The sequence below is a fragment of the Urocampus carinirostris genome, unplaced genomic scaffold, assembly GCF_059441175.1.
Source record: "Urocampus carinirostris isolate Australia breed hairy pipefish unplaced genomic scaffold, RoL_Ucar_1.0 HiC_scaffold_44, whole genome shotgun sequence".
Classification (NCBI taxonomy): domain Eukaryota; kingdom Metazoa; phylum Chordata; class Actinopteri; order Syngnathiformes; family Syngnathidae; genus Urocampus; species Urocampus carinirostris.
Genome location: NW_028283151.1, coordinates 154,278 through 175,425, shown reverse-complemented (window position 1 = coordinate 175,425; position 21,148 = coordinate 154,278). Strand labels below are relative to the sequence as shown.

General features: G+C 46.7%; 1 protein-coding gene and 1 pseudogene across 2 annotated transcripts in view; both read right to left on the bottom strand.

The window, feature by feature from the left end:
- The window catches only part of LOC148345437 (uncharacterized), a 73,066-nt gene that overhangs the window by 10,426 nt on the left and 41,492 nt on the right, over window positions 1-21,148 (bottom strand). For both annotated transcript variants that reach the window (XM_088325897.1, XM_088325898.1), the window contains exon 2: window positions 4,791-4,951. In XM_088325897.1, the coding sequence (XP_088182023.1) occupies window positions 4,791-4,951 (161 nt within the window). The remainder of the gene's footprint in view (window positions 1-4,790; window positions 4,952-21,148) is intronic.
- LOC148345438 (uncharacterized) lies at window positions 1,588-4,778 on the bottom strand (annotated as a pseudogene).

The following is a 21,148-nucleotide window of genomic DNA, read 5'->3' as shown; positions in this document are numbered from 1 at the left end:
TATGAAGTCGTTAAAATGTAGCCAAAATTACCAAAAAATTTTACTATGAAGAAGTTAGCATTGCCGACAGTGTTTACAGCTAGCTTGCGCTAATACTTGGGCTGGCTGTGCCAGCCTAACCCATTGCTGGCAGTGTTTACAGCTAGCTTGAGCGAATACTTGGGCTGGCTTAGCCAGCCCAACTTGTCACCAACAGTTTTTACTGCTAGCATTAGTAAGCATAGCATCAACCTCTCATCGCTAATACTTGGGCTGGCAACTGATCACCAACAGTGTTTACAGCTAGCTTGCGCTAATGTTGTGGCTGGCTATGCCAGCCCAACACTTTGCTAGCGGCGCACATAGTTAGCATCCTCTCGCTAGCATCCACTCTTTGGAATTCACCATTTACCCATGGTTAAAGGAAATTTGGGTCGGGCCACCCTGGACAGTCCCTGCTTACTATGACTACCGTCTGGAAAAGCCCTCGTTTCCATGACTACCCATAGAAATGAATGGGCCCATGTATTACGGATGGGAGAATTTCAAAACCCATTATTCCGGATGGGGACTCCTATCGCTGTGAATAGACACACAACAAGAGTCCCGGTCGGGCCGAAATTTTTGATATATGAATCGATGGGGTATTCTAAAAGCTCTGGGAGGAGTTCCCCGTTAAAAGTCGGCGGAAGAAGATAGATATAATAATAATATCTCGGAGGATTATAATAGTTGCAAGCACAACTACATTGCCCTGTGCTTACAGCACTTGGCAATGTAATCGTGCCTTGCTGAAGCAATCAAAACTAATTACCTGATCTTAAACCAACATGCGGGCAAGGAACAACTCAAAACCTCAGCGTGATGAAAAAGAGAAACCTTGAGATGGGACCTCACAAGTGGTAATCCCCCTTTCAGGATGACCAGGGTGAATTAGATTTAGCATTACAGTACACAAACATAGTAAACACTAGGTAACATGTTGAAAATTTGTCCGGAAAGTGCATGACAGCAACGACGCCCCCAGCCTGTAAATTAGTCCAGAAAGTCTATGACGGCCACGACGCAGCTTCCCATCTCTGCCAGCTGGTCAATGCAGGCGTTGACATGCTTCAGGTCAAACGCTGGTCCACTGACTCATCTCAAATCGTCCTTCTCCTTCGTATCACCACCAGCCAGGCAGTCGGAAAAAGACAGGACAGTACAGAATATGAGGTGGGCATCAATCATAAGCTTTGGAAAAGAAGTGTGTCTTAAGCCTTGATTTAAAAACTTCCGTTGAGGTTGCAGATCTTATCTCCGGAGGCAGGGCATTCAATAGCACCGAGGCCCGGATGGAGAACGCTCTCAAGCCTGCAGACTTCTTGGCTCTCGGAGTCACAAGTAAACCGGCATTTTCCGAGAGGAGACTCCGTGCAGGAACATAGGGGGAAATCAAATCAGATAAGAGGGTGCAAGTCCATGCAAACATTTGTATGTTAATAAGAGAACCTTAAAGTCACATCTTAAGTGGACTGGGAGCCAGTGTAAGTTGGCCAATACAGGAGTAATATGCTCAAACTTTTTCGTCTTAGTCAAAAGTCTAGCTGCCGCATTCTGAACCTAGACATGGGGAGACCAGAAAGCAATACATTACAGCAGGGGTCGGGAACCTATGGCTCACGAGCCATATATGGCTCTTTCTATGAGTATCTGTGGCTCAGAGACAAATTTGATTGCATGCAAAATTTCTCCATCTTGCTTAAAACTTGAGTTGTCTATCCTATTCTGATACACGCAAAGCCAAACCAAAGCTAAATAACAGAATATTACTTTGCAGTATATATAGGGCACGTTTTTCACTACAATTTACAGTCAAGTAACACACAAAAAAAGGGGGAAAAAAAACTCGTTTTGGTTTTACAACGCTAAAGAATCCTTTATATAAAAGTTCACTATATAATCTGTGTTCAGTGTTCAGATACCTTATGATGAATCCACAGAACTGTAAATACGCTAAAACACCGGAAGAGAACTTAGTCATTTGATTGGGTGAGTGGGAGGGATGGGTGGAGCTATGCAAAAAGTGCAAGCACTCCCTCCCATCTCTCGCCCTACGCTGTCTGCGCCAAAAGTGAGCTCATCAGGCTCCCTATTTGCAGAATGTTGTGACGTTTTTACACAATAACTGCTTGCATCTGGTTTTGAAACCAATATATATGAAAAAAAGGGTCAAAAGGAGTTTAACCGATCTTGAGTAATTGCAAGAAAGAGACAAGTGGTATGTTTGTTGATTTTGGGACAGGGGCTCTGGCATTATTCTCTTTTCATAATTTTTATCAAATCATCAAAAATAAATGTGCTGAAGACTAAGCTTTTGTCTGGGGTGCGGGTTTAGCAATTTAGTACATTTGTCTCATAATATATGGCGTGGCTCTTTCCCAAAATAAAATTAATATTTTTTGCTTTTATGGCTCTTTGAGTCAAAAAGGTTCCCGACCCCTGCATTACAGTCATCAAGCCGAGAAGTAATAAAAGCATGAATTAAAACCTCTGCATCTGATTTGGACAGCATCAAACGAATCTTCGCAATATTACGGAGGTGGTAGAAAACTATTCTAGTAATATTTTTCACGTGTGACTGAAACGACGGATTAGGATCAAATATAACACCTAGATTTTTGACCCGAGTCACTATGGGTGATATTACATTTGTCTAGGTTCAGGGCAGTGTTTGAAAAAAAAACTCACAACAGTGAGCTGGACCAATAATCGACATTTCAGTTTTTTTCTCGGTTAAGGCGCAAAAAAATAAGTGACATCCATCTTTGAATCTCAGTAAGGCAAGCCTCCAGATTTTGAAAATTTAACTGTCCAGTTGTCTCCAGTGGCACATACAGTTGAGTGCCATCTGCATAGAAATGGAAACTAAGATTATACTTGCAGATAATGTCACCAAGTGGTGTTCCACAGGGGACATCAGAGTGTTTAGAGGTCAGATTGCCTTAGTTAACACGTTGCATCCTGTCTGACAGGTCGGACCTAAAACACCAGAGTACAGTTCCTGAGATACCAATGCATTCCAGACGAACAAGCAATATGTTGTGGTCGACAGTATCAAAAGCAGCACTGAGATCCAGTAGCAGTAACATTGATGAGGCACCGGAATATATTGCTAAAAGGAGATCATTGGTTACTTTAGCCAGGGCTGTCTCAGAAGAGTGATTTGCCCTAAATGCTGACTGGCCAGTTCAAAAGAGGGTATTTTCTGACACAAAGTCATTTAGCTGCTGTGCAACGACCTTTTCAAGTAAAAATGGCAGATTTGACACTGGCCTATAATTACCTAGGCTTTCTGGATCAAGGTTAGGTTGCTTAAGCAAGGGTTTAATGACGGCAGACTTGAAAGCTAAAGGAATAATACCCAAGGATAGCGATATATTAATAATATTTTAAACTGATGGTCCTAAGATCCCAAACAGATCCTTCACCAATGAAACTGGAAACGGATCAAGCAGGCAAGTAGTTTGTTTGGCCCTACTAACCATCTGTGTTAGACTATCAAAGGACAAATCATTGAAACTGGAGAATGTTTCTAAACAACCGCCGACACATTCCTTTCTTAACACCTCCACATTTTTGAGGTAGGATGAGGTTGTAGAGCGTACATTTAAAATTTCATTCCTAATGAGTTGAATATTTCTATTAAAACATTCCATAAAGTCATCAGCAGAATAAGTAGAGCTATTTGGGTTAAGTTGTTGTCTGGAAGGTTTCGCAATTGTGACGAACAAAAATTTCAGATTACTCTCATGTATAACGATAATCTTAGAGAAAAACGATGCTTTAGCTGAGGCAAGAGCTACTTTATATTTCAGCAAGCTGTCACACCAGGCCAGTCGGAAGACCTCCAGCTTTGTAGTGCGTCAATTTCGTTTAAGTTTCCTGCAACCTTGTTTGAGTGACCTGGTTTCTTCAGTAAACCAAGGTGTATGCTTCTTAGGTCGAAATGTATGCCTTAGGGGCGCCACAGAAACAAGAACATTAACCAAAGCAGTATTAAAGTTGTTTGTGAGTGAGTCAACAGACCCAGTGTACGAAGGGAAGGCTGCAGTTACCGTAGGTAATAGTTCTTTTAAAGTTAATCCCATTGCAGGGCGGATATTGCGACTGCTAAAACCTAAATTTTCCTTATTACTGTAAACATTGAACAGCACCTCTCACTTAACAAGATCGTGATCAGAGATGGCATTAGGATAAGGTAACACTGTAACATTTGAGGCTACTACGCCCCGGGTCAGAACAAGATCTAGAGTGTTCCCATCTTTATGAGTGGGCACATCAACTATTTGATTGAAACCAAATGTATCAATCAGTGACTTAAAAGAATTTGCAAGTGAATTTGATTTTATGTGAACATTAAAATCACCAATAATTACAACATTGTCCGCATAAGTTACTAACAGTTCCGAAAATTCATCCAAAAAATTTAAGTATGGTCAGGGTGGGCGATACACAACAACTACATAAATTGGTGTTGACATAAAAGACCTCATAACAAGTGCTTAAAACGTTTTAATAACAGTAGGGGTACCAGGAGTAAATTTCAACTTACTTTCCGACAAAGTTAGAGGGAGAAGCCTCATTTAACACTACAAACTCATTTGGTTTTAACCAGGTCTCACAAGGGCCAACAAGTTTATGATTGTTTTCATTAATAAGGTCGTTGACAAGTAAAGCTTTGGAGGCTAGTGATCTAATATTCAGAAGGCCAAGCTTCAGCACTGTGGACTGAGCTGAGCACTTTCCCGAGTTTTGAACCTTATGGTTACCTTGGTGGTAACCTCCACAGGATTATACTGCCAGTCCTGCGTCTTGTGCTTTGCATGGCGGCAGATGCGGCCCGAATTCCATACCACAGGAATATTGTTGACAGGTGGAGTAGCAGGATGACTAGTGGTAGAAAATAATGTTATTTCTTCTCCCTCCTCACCTAACAAGGGAAAATCAGAGGTAAGAAGCACAGAAGAAGATGCTATTGAACACAGTACAGTTCAGGGTGTGTGGTGCAGGCAATGGAACGCTCTAAACTACAAAAACTATGTGAATCTAGCATAGCGCTAGTTAGCCCTAGCAATACAGACTCCACACCCGTGATCACAGGTTCACTCAGGTTCATCACCTGTGACCTGGCCTGCACTAGTGTACCCTGTCATGGAAGGCTTAAACAGTAATATATTTTTAGAAAGAGTGAGAGCACCTTCCCAGTTAGGGTGAAGGCCGTTTCTCCTAAGCAGGTCAGGTCGGCCCCAGAAAGCAGGCCAGTTATCCACATACCTAAATCCCTGCTGACTACAGAAACTTGCCAGCCACCGGTTTAGTGAGACTAGTCTGCTAAACCTCTCATCATTGCCTCTCGCAGGCAAGGGGCCAGAGACAATTACAGATGCAGAGTCATCTTTCTGGCGAGATTACAGGTCCTAGCAATATTTTCCTTTGTAATCTCAGATTGCCTCATTTTAGTATCATTAGAGCCGACGTGAATGACTATATCGGTGTAGCTAGCCCTGTCCTGGTGTCTAGATTTGCATGTCAGCTCCCTCAAATTAGCCTCAATGTCGGGTGCTCTGGCCCCAGATATACACATAATTGTGGCTGGGGTGCTAATCTTTATGTTACGGGTGATGGAGTCACCTATAACTAGGGTGCGGGCTCCAGTAGACCGGGGTGGAGTGGGACTAGCTAGGGGGCTGAACTTATTATGTGACTGGATTGGCTAACCTCGATTAGCATGCCGTTTAGGGCTAATGCTAACCGGACTAGCAGGTTCGCTACAACCCACGCTAGCAGTGGTGTCCGCGGCACCTAACATTTTCCTTTTAAACTGCTCTAGCTCAGGGACACGTCCCTCTAGAAGGGCTATTTTGTGTCTGTCTGTCCGTCAATCTTTGTATATGTCTGTCAATCTATGTGCCTGTCCATCCGTCCGTCCGTCTGTCCGTCTGTCCATCTGTCTTTCTATCTGTCTGTCTTTCTATCTGTCTGTCTAGCAGCCAGCCAGCCAGCCAGCCAGCCAGCCAGTCTATCCATCTATCTACATACACATATGGAGCACTTATAAACTTAAATAAAATATTTTACCTCAAAAGTGCTAAATGTTGGTCTTTTTGGTCAAATATTTTTTCAGTACAAATTGCTTGGACAAAAAAAAAAGGGAACATTTTGGACGGAACTCAGAAATGGAAAGGGAAATCTTTGTGTCATTTTAAGCCCGAGACAAAATGATTGCGGAGTGTCTTTGCTGTGATAGTGTGATTCTTAGCTCCTACAGTTTTTTTAAACTATTTTAGGGGATTGGCCTAAATGTGAGCGTATATCAGACCTGGGCACTCCGGTCCTGGAGGGGCATACGTCCTGCCAGATTTTGAAGTTTGCTCTTCTTTAACTCAGGTGATACAAATTATAACCTCGTTAGCAAGCTAGCAAGTGCTCGTTAACGATACTGGTGATTGGAATCCCCTGTATTGGATCAGAGAAACCTCAAAAATCATGCAGAACATATGGCCCTCCAGGACCGGAGTGCCCAGGTCTGGCGTACATTGACGTTGGTGAATTTTTCATCTGCGTTAACAAACGCATTTTGTAGAATACGATCGCACTTTATTGTTTGAATAAACACGTTATATAGACTAGGATCTCCCAATTGTTATGATTAGCTCACTTTATTTTTTAAAATAGCGTATTATATAGAATACGATCGCTTTTGTCGGAAGTGTACATTTACAATTGTAACTTTTGCATCCGCGTTGACGGACGCAATTTGTAGAATACAATAGCGCTTTATTGTTTAAATAAACGCGTTATATTGACAAGGATCTCCCAATTGTTATAATTAGCTCGCTTTATTGTTTTAATAAGCGTTTTATATAGAATACGATCGCTTTTGTTGGAAGCGCAGCAGAATGCGCGTTCACGCGAAGGGGGGGAGGAATTTGCACAGGAGTCGGATTTGGGCACAACAACTGCCGCCTACTTAATGAGTGCCCTCCGGTGGCGTTTTTTCGGCAATGCAGCTACCATTGGAAATACATCCAGCCGTTTGAAAATGAACGGAAGCCGATTTAATGACTGTCTCCAGTGGCGTTTTTGCGGCAATGCAGCTACCATTGGAAATACAATGAGCCGTTGGATATGAACAGCCACCGATTTAATGAGTGCCCTTCGGTGGCGTTTTTGGGAGAATGCAACTACCATTGGAAATACTTCGTGCCGTTGGAAATGAACCGCCGCCGATTTAATGAGTGCTCTCCGGTGGCGTTTTGGGGGCAATGAAGCCACCATTGGAAATATGTCAAGCTGTTCGAAATGAACAGCCGCCGATTTAATGAGTGCCCTCCGGTGGCGTTCTTGCGGCAATTTAGCTACCATTGGAAATACATCGAGCTGTTCGAAATGAACAGCCCCCGATTTAATGAGTGCCCTCCGGTGGCGTTCATGCGGCAATGCACTTACCATTGGAAATACATCGAGCCGTTGGAAATGAACGGCCGCCGATTTAATGAGTGCCCACCGGTGGCGTTTTTGCGGCAATTAAGTCACCATTGGAAATACGTCAAGCTGTTCGAAATGAACAGCTGCTGATTTAATGAGTTCCCTCCGGTGGCGTTTTTGCGGCAATGCAGCTACCATTGGAAATACATCCAGCCGTTGAAAATGAACGGAAGCCGATTTAATGACTGTCTCCGGTGGCGTTTTTGCGGCAATGCAGCTACCATTGGAAATACAATGAGCCGTTGGATATGAACAGCCACCGATTTAATGAATGCCCTCCGGTGGCGTCTTTGGGGCAATGCAACTACCATTGGAAATACTTCGTGCCGTTGGAAATGAACGGCCGCCGAATAAATGTGTGCCCTCGGTGGCGTTTTTGAGGAAATGCAGCTACCAATGGAAATACAATGAGCTGTTGGAAATGAACGTCCGCCGATTTAATGAAATCCCTCCGGTGGCGTTTTTGGGCCAATGAAGCCACCATTGGAAATACGTCAAGCTGTTCGAAATGAACAGCCGCCGATTTAATGAGTGCCCTCCGGTGGCATTCTTGCAGCAATGCACTTAGCATTGGAAATACATCGAGCCGTTGGAAATGAATAGCCGCCAATTTAATGAGATCCCTCCGGTCGCTTTTTGCGGCAATGCAACAACCATTGGAAATACATCAAGCTGTTGGAAATGAACGGCAGCCGATTTAATGAATGTCTCCGCTTGCGTTTTTGCAGCAATGCAGCTACCATTGGAAATACAATGAATCATTGGAAATGAACGGTCACCAATTTAATGAGTTCCCTCCAGTAGCGTTTTTGGGGCAATGCAGCACCCATTGGAACTACATCGAGCCGTTGGAAATGAACGGCAGCCGATTTAATGAGTGTCTCCGGTTGCGTTTTTGCAGCAATGCAGCTACCATTGGAAATACAATGAGCAGTTGGAAATGAACGGCCGCCTATTTAATGAATGCCCTCGATGGCGTTTTTGCAGCAAGGCAGCTACCATTGGAAATACATCCGCCCATTGGAAATGAACAGCCGCCGATTTAATGAGTACCCTCCGGTGGCGTTTTTGCAGCAATGCAGCTACCATTGGAAATACATCAAGCCGTTCGAAATGAACAGCCGCAGATTTAATGAGCGCCCAGGTGGCGTATTTGCGGCAATGCAACTACCATTGGAACTACATCCAGCCGTTGGAAATGAACGGCCGCCGATTAAAAGGTGTGCCCTCCAGTGGCATTTTTGCGGCAATGCAGCTACCGTTGGAAATACATCCAGCCATTCGAAATGAACGGCCGCTGATTTAATGAGTGCCCTCCGGTGGCGTTTTTGCGGCAATGCACTTAGCATTGGAAATACATCGAGCCGTTGGAAATGAACGGCCGCCGATTTAATGAGATCCCTCCGGTCGCTTTTTGCGGCAATGCAACTACCATTGGAAATAGAATAGAATAGAATAGAACATACCTTTATTGTCATTGCTACAAATGGGCTAACAAATACATCAAGCTGTTGGAAATGAACAGCAGCCGATTTAATGAGTGTCTCCGGTTGCGTTTTTGCAGCAATGCAGCTACCATTGGAAATACAATGAGTCATTGGAAATGAACGGTCGCCAATTTAACGAGTTCCCTCCAGTGGCGTTTTTGGGGCAATGCAGCACCCATTGGAACTACATCGAGCCGTTGGAAATGAACGGCAGCCGATTTAATGAGTGTCTCCGGTTGCGTGTTTGCAGCAATGCAGCTACCATTGGAAATACAATGAGAAGTTGGAAATGAACGGCCGCCTATTTAATGAATGCCCTCGATGGCGTTTTTGCAGCAAGGCAGCTACCATTGGAAATACATCCGCCCATTGGAAATGAACAGCCGCCGATTTAATGAGTACCCTCCGGTGGCGTTTTTGCAGCAATGCAGCTACCATTGGAAATACATCAAGCCGTTCGAAATGAACAGCGCCCAGGTGGCGTTTTTGCGGCAATGCAACTACCATTGGAAATACATCCAGCCGTTGGAAATGAACGGCAACCGATTTAATGTGTCCCCTCAGTTGGCGTTTTTGTGGCAATGCATCTACCATTGGAAAGACATTGAGCCGTTGGAAATTAACGGCCACCGATTTAATGAGTGCCCTCCGGTGGCATTTTTGCGGCAATGCAGCTACCATTGGAAATACATCCAGCCGTTGGAAATGAACAGCCGCCGATTTAATGAGTGCCCTCCGGTGGCATTTTTGCGGTGTTGTGGAAAATAGACTTGCATTTGTAGAATAGAGTTGCTTACATTTAGAAATGTAGAAAGACTTGCTTACATTGCTTACAGTAGTGAGGGAATGTTGACATCATTCGAGAAGATCCTTGGCAAGACAGTTGAGTTTCCCTAAAAGGGCATGAGACCTGCAAGGCCCTTCTTCAAGGACTCTCTGAGCAAACTGAGCCGAACAACATGTCCTAATAAGGGTACGACAGCATCTTCCTTGTTGATTACTGAGGACTAGGGCCGCTTATGGGTTGTACTCAAACTGAAGCTATAAAAGCATTGTTATGTCTGGAGTTCTCTGAGTTCTTTTGGGATGACGAAATAAAAGGCTCCCCCTCATGGCTGGTTTCCGATGTACTTAATTCAATCACGAAAGAAGACTTAAAAGATTATCGAACCTACATTTTCTCCTACAGCGGCAATGAAGCTAGCATTGGTAATACATCCAGCCGTTCGAAATGAACGGCTGCCGATTTAACGAATGCCCTCCGGTGGCGTTTTTGCGGCAATGCAGCTACCATTGGAAATATATCCAGCCGTTCGAAATGAATGGCCGCTGACTTAAAGAGTGCCCTCCAGTGGCGTTGTTGGGGCAATGCAGCTACCATTGAAAATACATTGAGCCGTTGGAAATGAACGGCCACCGATTTAATGAGTTCCCTCCGGTGGCGTTTTTGCGGCAATGCAGCTACCCATCGGAAATACATTGAATTGTTGGAAATGAACGCCTGCCAATTCAATGAGTGCCCTCCGGTGGCGTTTTTGCGGCAATTCAGCCAGCATTGGAAATACATCGAGCCATTCAAAATGAAGGGCCGCCGATTTAATGACTGCCCCCCGGTGGCGTTTTAGCGGCAATGCAGCTACCATTGGAAATACATCGAACCTTTGGAAATGAAAGGCGGCCGATTTAATGAGTGCCCTCTGGTGGCGTTTTTGCGGCAATGCAGCTACCATTGGAAAAACATTGAGCCGTTGGAAATGAACGGCCGCCAATTTAATGAATGCCCTCGGTGGCGTTTTTGCGGGAATGCAGCTAACATTGGAAATACATTCAGCCGTTGGAAATGAAGGCCCACCGATTTAATGAGAACCCTCCGGTGGCGTTTTTGCGGCAATGCAGCTACCATTGAAAATACATCCAGCCAATCGAAATGAACGGCTGCCGATTTCATGAATGCCCTTCGGTGGCGTTTTTGCCGCAATGCATCTACCATTGGAAATACATCCAGCTGTTCGAAATGAATGGCCGCTGACTTAAAGAGTGCCCTCCGGTGGCGTTGTTGGGGCAATGCAGCTACCATTGGAAATACATCCAGCCGTTCGAAATGAATGGCCGCTGACTTAAAGAGTGCCCTCCAGTGGCGTTGTTGGGGAAATGCAGCTACCATTGAAAATACATTGAGCCGTTGGAAATGAACGGCCGCCAATTTAATGAGTTCCCTCCGGTGGCGTTTTTGCGGCAATGCTGCTACGATTGGGAATACATTGAATTGTTGGAAATGAACGCCTGCCAATTCAATGAGTGCCCTCGGTGGCGTTTTTGCAGCAATTCAGCCACCATAGGAAATATATCCAGCCATTCAAAATGAACGGCCGCCAATTTAATGAGTGCCCCTCGGTGGCGTTTTTTGCAGCAATGCAGCTACCGTTGGAAACACATTGAGCCGTTGGAAATGAACGGCTGCCAATTTAGAAATGCCCTTGGTGGCGTTTTTGCGGCAATGCAGCTAACATTGGAAATACATTCAGCCGTTGGAAATGAACGGCCACCGATTTATGAGTGCCCTCCGGTGGCGTTTTTGCGGCAATGCAGCTAGCATTGGAAATCCATCCAGCCGTTCGAAATGAACGGCCGCCGATTTAATGAGAACCCTCCGGTGGCGTTTTTGCGGCAATGCAGCTACCATTGAAAATACATCCAGCCGTTCGAAATGAATGGCATCTGACTTAAAGAGTGCCCTCCGGTGGCATTGTTGGGGCAATGCAGCTACCATTGAAAATACATTGAGCCGTTGGTAATGAACAGCCGCCGATTTAATGAGTGCACTCAGTTGGGGATTTTCGGCACTGCAACTGCCATTGGAAATACATTGAGCCGTTGGAAATTAACGGCCACCGATTTAATGAATGCCCTCCGGTGGCATTTTTGCAGCAATGCAGCTACCATTGGAAATACATCCAGCCGTTTGAAACCGAACAGCCGCCTATTTAATGAGTGCCCTCCGATGGCGTTTTTGCGGCAATACAGCTACCATTGGAAATACATCCAGCTGTTGGAAATTAACGGCCGACGATTTAATGAGTGCCCTCCGGTGGCGTTTTTGCGGCAATGAAGCTACCATTAAAAAATACATTGAGCCGTTGGAAATGAACGGCCGCCGACTTATGAGCTCCCTCAGGTGGCGTTTTAGCGGCAATGCAGCTACCATTGGAAAAACATCCAGCCATTCGAAATGAAGGGCCACCGATTTAATGAGTTCCCTCAGTTGGCGTTTTTGCGGCAATGCAGCTACCATTGGAAATACATTCAGCCGTTGGAAATTAACGGCCACCGATTTAATGAGTTCCCTCCGGTGGCGTTTTTGCGGCAATGCAGCTACCATTGGAAGTACATCCCGCCGCTCAAAATGATCGCCCGCCGATTTAATGAGTGCCCTCCGGTGGCGTTTTGCGGCAATCCAGGAACGTTTCCTCAGCACAACCAACACCAGGGATATGTGGAAAGGCATTCAGGCCATCACCAGTTACAAGTCAACCACCGCCCCAGTGCAGAACACTAGCATGGACTTTCTGAATGACCTCAACAAATTCTTTGGAAGGTTCGAGGCACAAAACGGCACCCCTGCAGCGAAAGCGGTTCCAAATCAGGACGAAAGAGCACTCCACCTGGACTCATCTGACGTGAGGAAGACCCTGAGAAGGGTCAACACAAGGAAGGCTCCAGGCCCGGACAACATTCCGGGGCGGGTACTTAGGGAGTGCGCCGATCAGCTGGCTTGTGAACTAACAGACATTTTCAACACCTCGCTAGACCAAGCCAAAGTACCATCATGCTTCAAATTTGCCAACATCATCCCAGTGCCAAAGAAACCCCAGATCTTATCACTCAACGATTACCGGCCCGTTGCACTGACTCCTATCATAATGAAGTGCTTTGAGAGACTGGTTAAAGAGCACATCACCTCCAGTCTCCCCTCCTCATTCGACCCCTTTCAGTTTGCCTACAGGACAAACCGCTCCACCAGGGATGCCATCTCCTCTGCGCTTCACCTGAGCCTGACACATCTAGAGGAGAAGAACACCCATGTGCGGATGCTGTTCCTGGACTTCAGTTCAGCATTCAACACCATCATCCCACAACATCTGGTTGACAAAATGAGACTCCTGGGTTTCAACACCCCCCTGCGGAACTGGCTGCTGGACTTCTGTGACAGACCCCAATCAGTGCGGATAGGTCAGAACAGTTCAGATGTCATCTACCTCAGCACGGGCTCCCCCCAAGGCTGCGTCCTAAGCCCCTTGCTGTTCACCTTGATGACACACGACTGCGTCCCTAGGTCCGCCACAAACCACATCGTGAAGTATGCTGACGACACAACAGTGGTGGGCCTCATCAGGGATGACAACGATCTGGCCTACAGAGAGGAGGTGGAGCAGTTGGTGGGCTGGTGCAGGGACAACAGCCTGGTCCTGAATGTCGACAAAACTAAAGAGATCATTGTCGACTTTAGGAAAAACCAGCCCAACCATGCCCCACTTTGCATCAACAACAAGGCTGTGGAGGTTGTCAGCAGTATCAAGTTCCTAGGGGTGCACATTACAAACAAACTCACCTGGTCCGTAAACACTGCATCACTGGTTAAGAGGGCACAGCAGCGCCTGTACTTCCTGCGGAGGATGAGGAGAGCCCACCTGCCCCCACCCTCTCTCATTACATTCTACAGGGGCACCATAGAGAGTATCCTGACCAACTGTATCTCTGTGTGGTGTGGAGGCTGCAGCGCTACCGACTGGGGTAGTGTGAGGAGGGTAACGAGGACAGCAGAGAAAATAATCGGGACTACACTTCCCTCCATTCAGGACATTGGCCAGAAGCACTGCCTATCCCATGCAAAAAACATTACCGGGGACCCCTCTCACCCCCATCATGGACTGTTCACTCTGCTAGCCTCTGGGAAGAGGTACTGCAGTGTGCGGTGCAGGACCACCAGGCTCCGCAATAGTCTAGTCCCCCTGGCCATTAGACTGTTAAATGGTCAATCTAACATATAGTTAACTTAAATCTAAACGGCGGCTAATCTGACTTTTGCACTACTGGCAGTTTTTTTTATAGCTTGCCACTCCTTGCACATTGCTCTCTGCACTATTGTAATTACAGCGTTATTGTTACAGTGTTAATGTTACTGTGTACCTGACTTGTTAACCTGACTGCCCATTTTGCACATCGGGTTAGCTACTCTTCTTGCACTATCGGCACTATGGTAAAATACTACACGTAGCCAAAATACAATACAACATTATTTATATCTGTACATTCAAGGAAACTGTGGGGGTCAGATGCATCGACATTTCGTTCTGTATACACGTGTACTAGAATGACAATAAAGTAGATCTGAATCTGAATCTGAATCTGAATTGGAAATACATCCTGCCGTTGGAAGTGAACAACCGCTGATTTAATGAGTGCCCTTAGGTGGTGTTTTTGCGGCAATGCAGCTACGACTGGAAGTACATCCCGCCGTTCGAAATGAACAACCGCCGATTTAATGAGTGCAATCCGGTGGCGTTTTGCGGCATTGCAGCTACCATTGGAATTGCATCCAGCCATTGGAAATGAACAACCTCAAATTTAATGAGTGCCCTCCGGTGGCATTTTGCGGCAATGCAGCTACCAACTGAAATACATCCAGCCGTTCGAAATGAACGGCAGCCAATTGAATGAGTGCCCCCCGGTGGCGTTTTTGCGGCAATTATGCCACCATTGGAAATACATCCAGCCATTCAAAATAAACGGCCGCCGATTTAATGAGTGCCCCCCGGTGGCGTTGTTGCTGCAATGCAGCTACCATTGGAAACACATTGAGCCGTTCGAAAAGAACGGCGACCGATTTAATGAGTGCCCTGAGGTGGCGTCTTTGCGGCAATGCAGCTACCATTGGAAATACATCCAGCCATTCGAAATGAACGGCCGCCAATTTAATGAGTGCCCTCAGTTTGCGTTTTTGCAGCAATGCAGCTACCATTGGAAATACATTGAGCCGTTGGAAATTACCGGCCACCGATTTAATGAGTGCCCTCCGGTGAAGTTTTTGCGGCAATGCAGCTACCATTGGAAGTACATCCCGCCGCTTGAAATGAACGCCCGCCGATTTAATGAGCTCCCTCCGGTGGCGTTTTGGCGGCAATGCAGCTACCATTGGAAGTACATCCCGCCGTTCGAAATGAACAACCGCCGATTTAATGAGTGCCCTCCGGTGGCATTAAGCGGCAATGCAGCTACCAACTGAAATACCTCCAGCCGTTTAAATGAACGGCAGCCAATTGAATGAGAGCCCCCTGGTGGCATTTTTGTGGCAATGCAGCTACCATTGGAAACACATTGAGCCGTTCGAAAAGAAAGGCGACCGATTTAATGAGCTCCCTCCGGTGGCGTTTTGGCGGCAATGCAGCTACCATTGGAAGTACATCCCGCCGTTCGAAATGAACAACCGCCGATTTAATGAGTGCCCTCCGGTGGCGTTTTTGCGGCAATGCAGCTACCATTGGAAGTACATCCCGCCGCTTGAAATGAACGCCCGCCGATTTAATGAGTGCCCTCCGGTGGCGTTTTTGCGGCAATGCAGCTACCATTGGAAGTACATCCCGCCGTTCGAAATGAACAACCGCCGATTTAATGAGTGCCCTCCGGTGGCATTATGCGGCAATGCAGCTACCAACTGAAATACCTCCAGCCGTTCGGAATGAACGGCAGCCAATTGAATGAGTGCCCCCTGGTGGCATTTTTGTGGCAATGCAGTTACCATTGGAAATACATTGAGCCGTTGGAAATGAACGCCCACCGATTTAATGACTGCTCTCTGGTGGCGTTTTTGCGGCAATGCAGCTACCATTGGAAATACATCCAGCCATTGGAAATGAACAACCTCCAATTTAATGAGTGCCCTCCGGTGGCATTTTGCGGCAATGCAGCTACCAACTGAAATACATCCAGCCGTTCGAAATGAATGGCAGCCAATTGAATGAGTGCCCCCCGGTGGCGTTTTTGTGGCAATGCAGCTACCATTGGAAATACATTGAGTCGTTGGAAATGACCGGCCGCCGATTTAATGAGTTCCCTCCGGTGGCGTTTTTGCGGCAATGCAGATACCATTGGAAATACATCCAGCCATTCAAAATAAACGGCCGCCGATTTAATGAGTGTCCCCCGGTGGCGTCTTTGCGGCAATGCAGCTACCATTGGAAATACATCCAGCCATTCGAAATGAACGGCCGCCAATTTAATGAGTGCCCTCAGTTTGCGTTTTTGCAGCAATGCAGCTACCATTGGAAATACATTGAGCCGTTGGAAATTACCGGCCACCGATTTAATGAGTGCCCTCCGGTGAAGTTTTTGCGGCAATGCAGCTACCATTGGAAGTACATCCCGCTGCTTGAAATGAACGCCCGCCGATTTAATGAGTGCCCTCCGGTGGCGTTTTTGCGGCAATGCAGCTACCATTGGAAGTACATCCCGCCGTTCGAAATGAACAACCGCCGATTTAATGAGTGCCCTCCGGTGGCATTAAGCGGCAATGCAGCTACCAACTGAAATACCTCCAGCCGTTTAAATGAACGGCAGCCAATTGAATGAGAGCCCCCTGGTGGCATTTTTGTGGCAATGCAGCTACCATTGGAAACACATTGAGCCGTTCGAAAAGAAAGGCGACCGATTTAATGAGTGCCCTCAGGTGGCGTCTTTGCGGCAATGCAGCTACCATGGAAATACATCCAGCCATTCGAAATGAACGGCCACCAATTTAATGAGTGCCCTCAGTTTGCGTTTTTGCGGCAATGCAGCTACCCTTGGAAATACATTGAGCCGTCGGAAATCAACGGCCACCGATTTAATGAGTGCCCTCCGGTGGCGTTTTTGCGGCAATGCAGCTACCATTGGAAGTACATCCCGCCGCTTGAAATGAACGCCCGCCGATTTAATGAGTGCCCTCCGGTGGCGTTTTTGCGGCAATGCAGCTACGATTGGAAGTACATCCAGCCGTTCGAAATGAACAACCGCCGATTTAATGAGTGCCCTCCGGTGGCATTATGCGGCAATGCAGCTACCAACTGAAATACCTCCAGCCGTTCGGAATGAACGGCAGCCAATTGAATGAGTGCCCCCTGGTGGCATTTTTGTGGCAATGCAGTTACCATTGGAAATACATTGAGCCGTTGGAAATGAACGCCCACCGATTTAATGACTGCTCTCTGGTGGCGTTTTTGCGGCAATGCAGCTACCATTGGAAATACATCCAGCCATTGGAAATGAACAACCTCCAATTTAATGAGTGCCCTCCGGTGGCATTTTGCGGCAATGCAGCTACCAACTGAAATACATCCAGCCGTTCGAAATGAACGGCAGCCAATTGAATGAGTGCCCCCCGGTGGCGTTTTTGTGGCAATGCAGCTACCATTGGAAATACATTGAGTCGTTGGAAATGACCGGCCGCCGATTTAATGAGTTCCCTCCGGTGGCGTTTTTGCGGCAATGCAGATACCATTGGAAATACATTGAATTGTTGGAAATGAACGCCTGCCTATTTAATGAGTGCCCTCAGTGGCGTTTTTGCGGCAATTCAGCCACCATTGGAAATACATCCAGCCATTCAAAATAAACGGCCGCCGATTTAATGAGTGTCCCCCGGTGGCGTCTTTGCGGCAATGCAGCTACCATTGGAAATACATCCAGCCATTCGAAATGAACGGCCGCCAATTTAATGAGTGCCCTCAGTTTGCGTTTTTTGCAGCAATGCAGCTACCATTGGAAATACATTGAGCCGTTGGAAATTACCGGCCACCGATTTAATGAGTGCCCTCCGGTGACGTTTTTGCGGCAATGCAGCTACCATTGGAAGTACATCCCGCCGCTTGAAATGAACGCCCGCCGATTTAATGAGTGCCCTCCGGTGGCGTTTTTGCGGCAATGCAGCTACCATTGGAAGTACATCCCGCCGTTCGAAATGAACAACCGCCGATTTAATGAGTGCCCTCCGGTGGCATTAAGCGGCAATGCAGCTACCAACTGAAATACCTCCAGCCGTTTAAATAAACGGCAGCCAATTGAATGAGAGCCCCCTGGTGGCATTTTTGTGGCAATGCAGCTACCATTGGAAACACATTGAGCCGTTCGAAAAGAAAGGCGACCGATTTAATGAGTGCCCTCCGGTGAAGTTTTTGCGGCAATGCAGCTACCATTGGAAATACATCCCGCCGCTTGAAATGAACGCCCGCCGATTTAATGAGTGCCCTCAGGTGGCGTTTTTGCGGCAATGCAGCTAGCACTGGAAGTACATCACGCCGTTCGAAATGAACAACCGCCGATTTAATGAGTGCCCTCCGGTGGCATTAAGCGGCAATGCAGCTACCAACTGAAATACCTCGAGCCGTTCGAAATGAACGGCAGCCAATTGAATGAGAGCCCCCTGGTGGCATTTTTGTGGCAAAGCAGCTACCATTGGAAATACATTGAGCCGTTGGAAATGAACGCCCACCGATTTAATGAGTGCTCTCTGGTGGCGTTTTTGCGCTAATGCAGCTACCATTGGAAATACATCCAGCCGCTCGAAATGAATATAGCCGCTGACCTAAAGAGTGCCCTCCGGTGGCGTTGTTGGGGCAATGCTGCTACCATTGGATATACATTGAGCCGTTGGAAATGAACGGCCGAGAATTTAATAGATGCCCTCGGTGGCGTTTTTGCGGCAATGCAGCTAACATTGGAAATACATTGAGCCGTTGGAAATGAACGGCCGCCAATTTAATAGATGCCCTCGGTGGCGTTTTTGCGGCAATGCAGCTAACATTGGAAATACATTCAGCTTTTGGAAATGAATGCCCACTGATTTAATGAGAACCCTCCGGTGGCGTTTTTGCGGCAATGCAGCTACCATTGGAAACACATCCAGCCATTCAAAATGAACTGCCGCCGATTTAATGAGTGCCCCCGGTGGCGTTTTTGCGGCAATGCAGCTACCATTGGAAATACATCCAGCCGTTTGAAATGAACGGCTGCCGATTTAATAGTGCCTCCGGTGGTGTTTTTGTTGCAATGCAGCTACCATTGGAAATATATCGAGCCTTTGGAAATGAAAGGCGGCCGATTTAATGAGTGCCCTCCGGTGGCGTTTTTGCGGCAATGCAGCTACCATTGGAAATACATTGAGCCGTTGGAAATGAACGGCCGCCGATTTAATGAGTGCCCCCCGGTGGCCTTGTTGCGGCAATGCAGCTATCATTGGAAACACATTGAGCCGTTGGAAATCAATGACAGCCAATTAAATAAATGCCCTCCGTTGCGTTTTTGCGGCAATTCAGCTACCATTGGAAATACATCCAGCCGTCGTAAATGAACAACCGTCGATTTAATGAGTACCCTCAGGTGGCGTTTTTGCGGCAATGCAGCTACCATTGGAAATACATCCAGCCGTTGGAAATGAACAACCGCCGATTTAATGAGTGCCCTCAGGTGGCGTTTTTGCGGCAATGCAGCTACCATTGGAAGTACATCCCGCCGTTCGAAATGAACAACCGCCGATTTAATGAGTGCCCTCCGGTGGCATTTTGCGGCAATGCAGCTACCAACTGATATACCTCCAGCCGTTCGAAATGAACGGCAGCCAATTGAATGAGTGCCCCCAGTGAAGTTTTTGTGGCAATGCAGCTACCATTGGAAATACATTGAACCGTTGGAAATGAACGCCCACTCATTTAATGAGTGCTCTCCGGTGGCATTTTTGCAGCAATGCAGCTACCATTGGAAATACATCCAGCCGTTTGAAACCGAACAGCCGCCTATTTAATGAGTGCCCTCCGATGGCGTTTTTGCGGCAATGCAGCTGCCATTGAAAATACATTGAGCCGTAGGAATTGAACGTCTGCCGACTTATGAGCTCCCTCAGGTAGCGTTTTTGCGGCAATGTAGCTACCATCTGAAATACATCCAGCCATTCGAAATGAACGTCTACCGATTTAATGGGTCCCCTTAGTTGGCGTTTTTGGGGCAATGCAGCTACCATTGGAAATACATTGAGCCGTTGGAAATGAACGCCCACCGATTTAATGAGTGCTCTCTGGTGGCGTTTTTGCGGCAATGCAGCTACCATTGGAAGTAAATCCCGCCGTTCGAAATGAACAACCGCCGATTTAATGAGTGCCCTCCGGTGGCATTAAGCGGCAATGCAGCTACCAACTGAAATACCTCCAGCCGTTCGAAATGAACGGCAGCCAATTGAATGAGAGCCCCCTGGTGGCATTTTTGTGGCAATGCAGCTACCATTGGAAATACATTGAGCCGTTGGAAATGAACGCCCACCGATTTAATGAGTGCTCTCTGGTGGCGTTTTTGCGCTAATGCAGCTACTATTGGAAATACATTCAGCCGTTCGAAAGGAACGGCTGCCGATTTAATGATTAATCTCCGGTGGTGTTTTTGCGGCAATGCAGCTACCATTGGAAATACATCCAGCCGCTCGAAATGAATAGCCGCTGACCTAAAGAGTGCCCTCCGGTGGCGTTGTTGGGGCAATGCTGCTACCATTGGAAATATATCTAACCTTTGGAAATGAAAGGCGGCCGATTTAATCAGTGCCCTCCGGTGGCATTTTTGCGGCAATGCAGCTACCATTGGAAATACATTGAGCCGTTGGAAATGAACGGCCGCCAATTTAATAGATGCCCTCGTTGGCGTTTTTGCGGCAATGCAGCTAACATTGGAAATACATTCAGCTTTTGGAAATGAATGCCCACCGATTTAATGAGAACCCTCCGGTGGTGTTTTTGAGGCAATGCAGCTACCATTGGAAACACATCCAGCCATTCAAAATGAACTGCCGCCGATTTAATGAGTGCCCCCAGTGGCGTTTTTGCGGCAATGCAGCTACCATTGGAAATACATCCAGCCGTTTAAAATGAACGACTGCCGATTTAATAGTGCCTCCGGTGGTGTTTTTGTTGCAATGCAGCTACCATTGAAAATATATCGAGCCTTTGGAAATGAAAGGCGGCCGATTTAATGAGTGCCCTCCGGTGGCGTTTTTGCGGCAATGCAGCTACCATTGGAAATACATTGAGCCGTTGGAAATGAACGGCCGCCGATTTAATGAGTGCCCCCCGGTGGCCTTG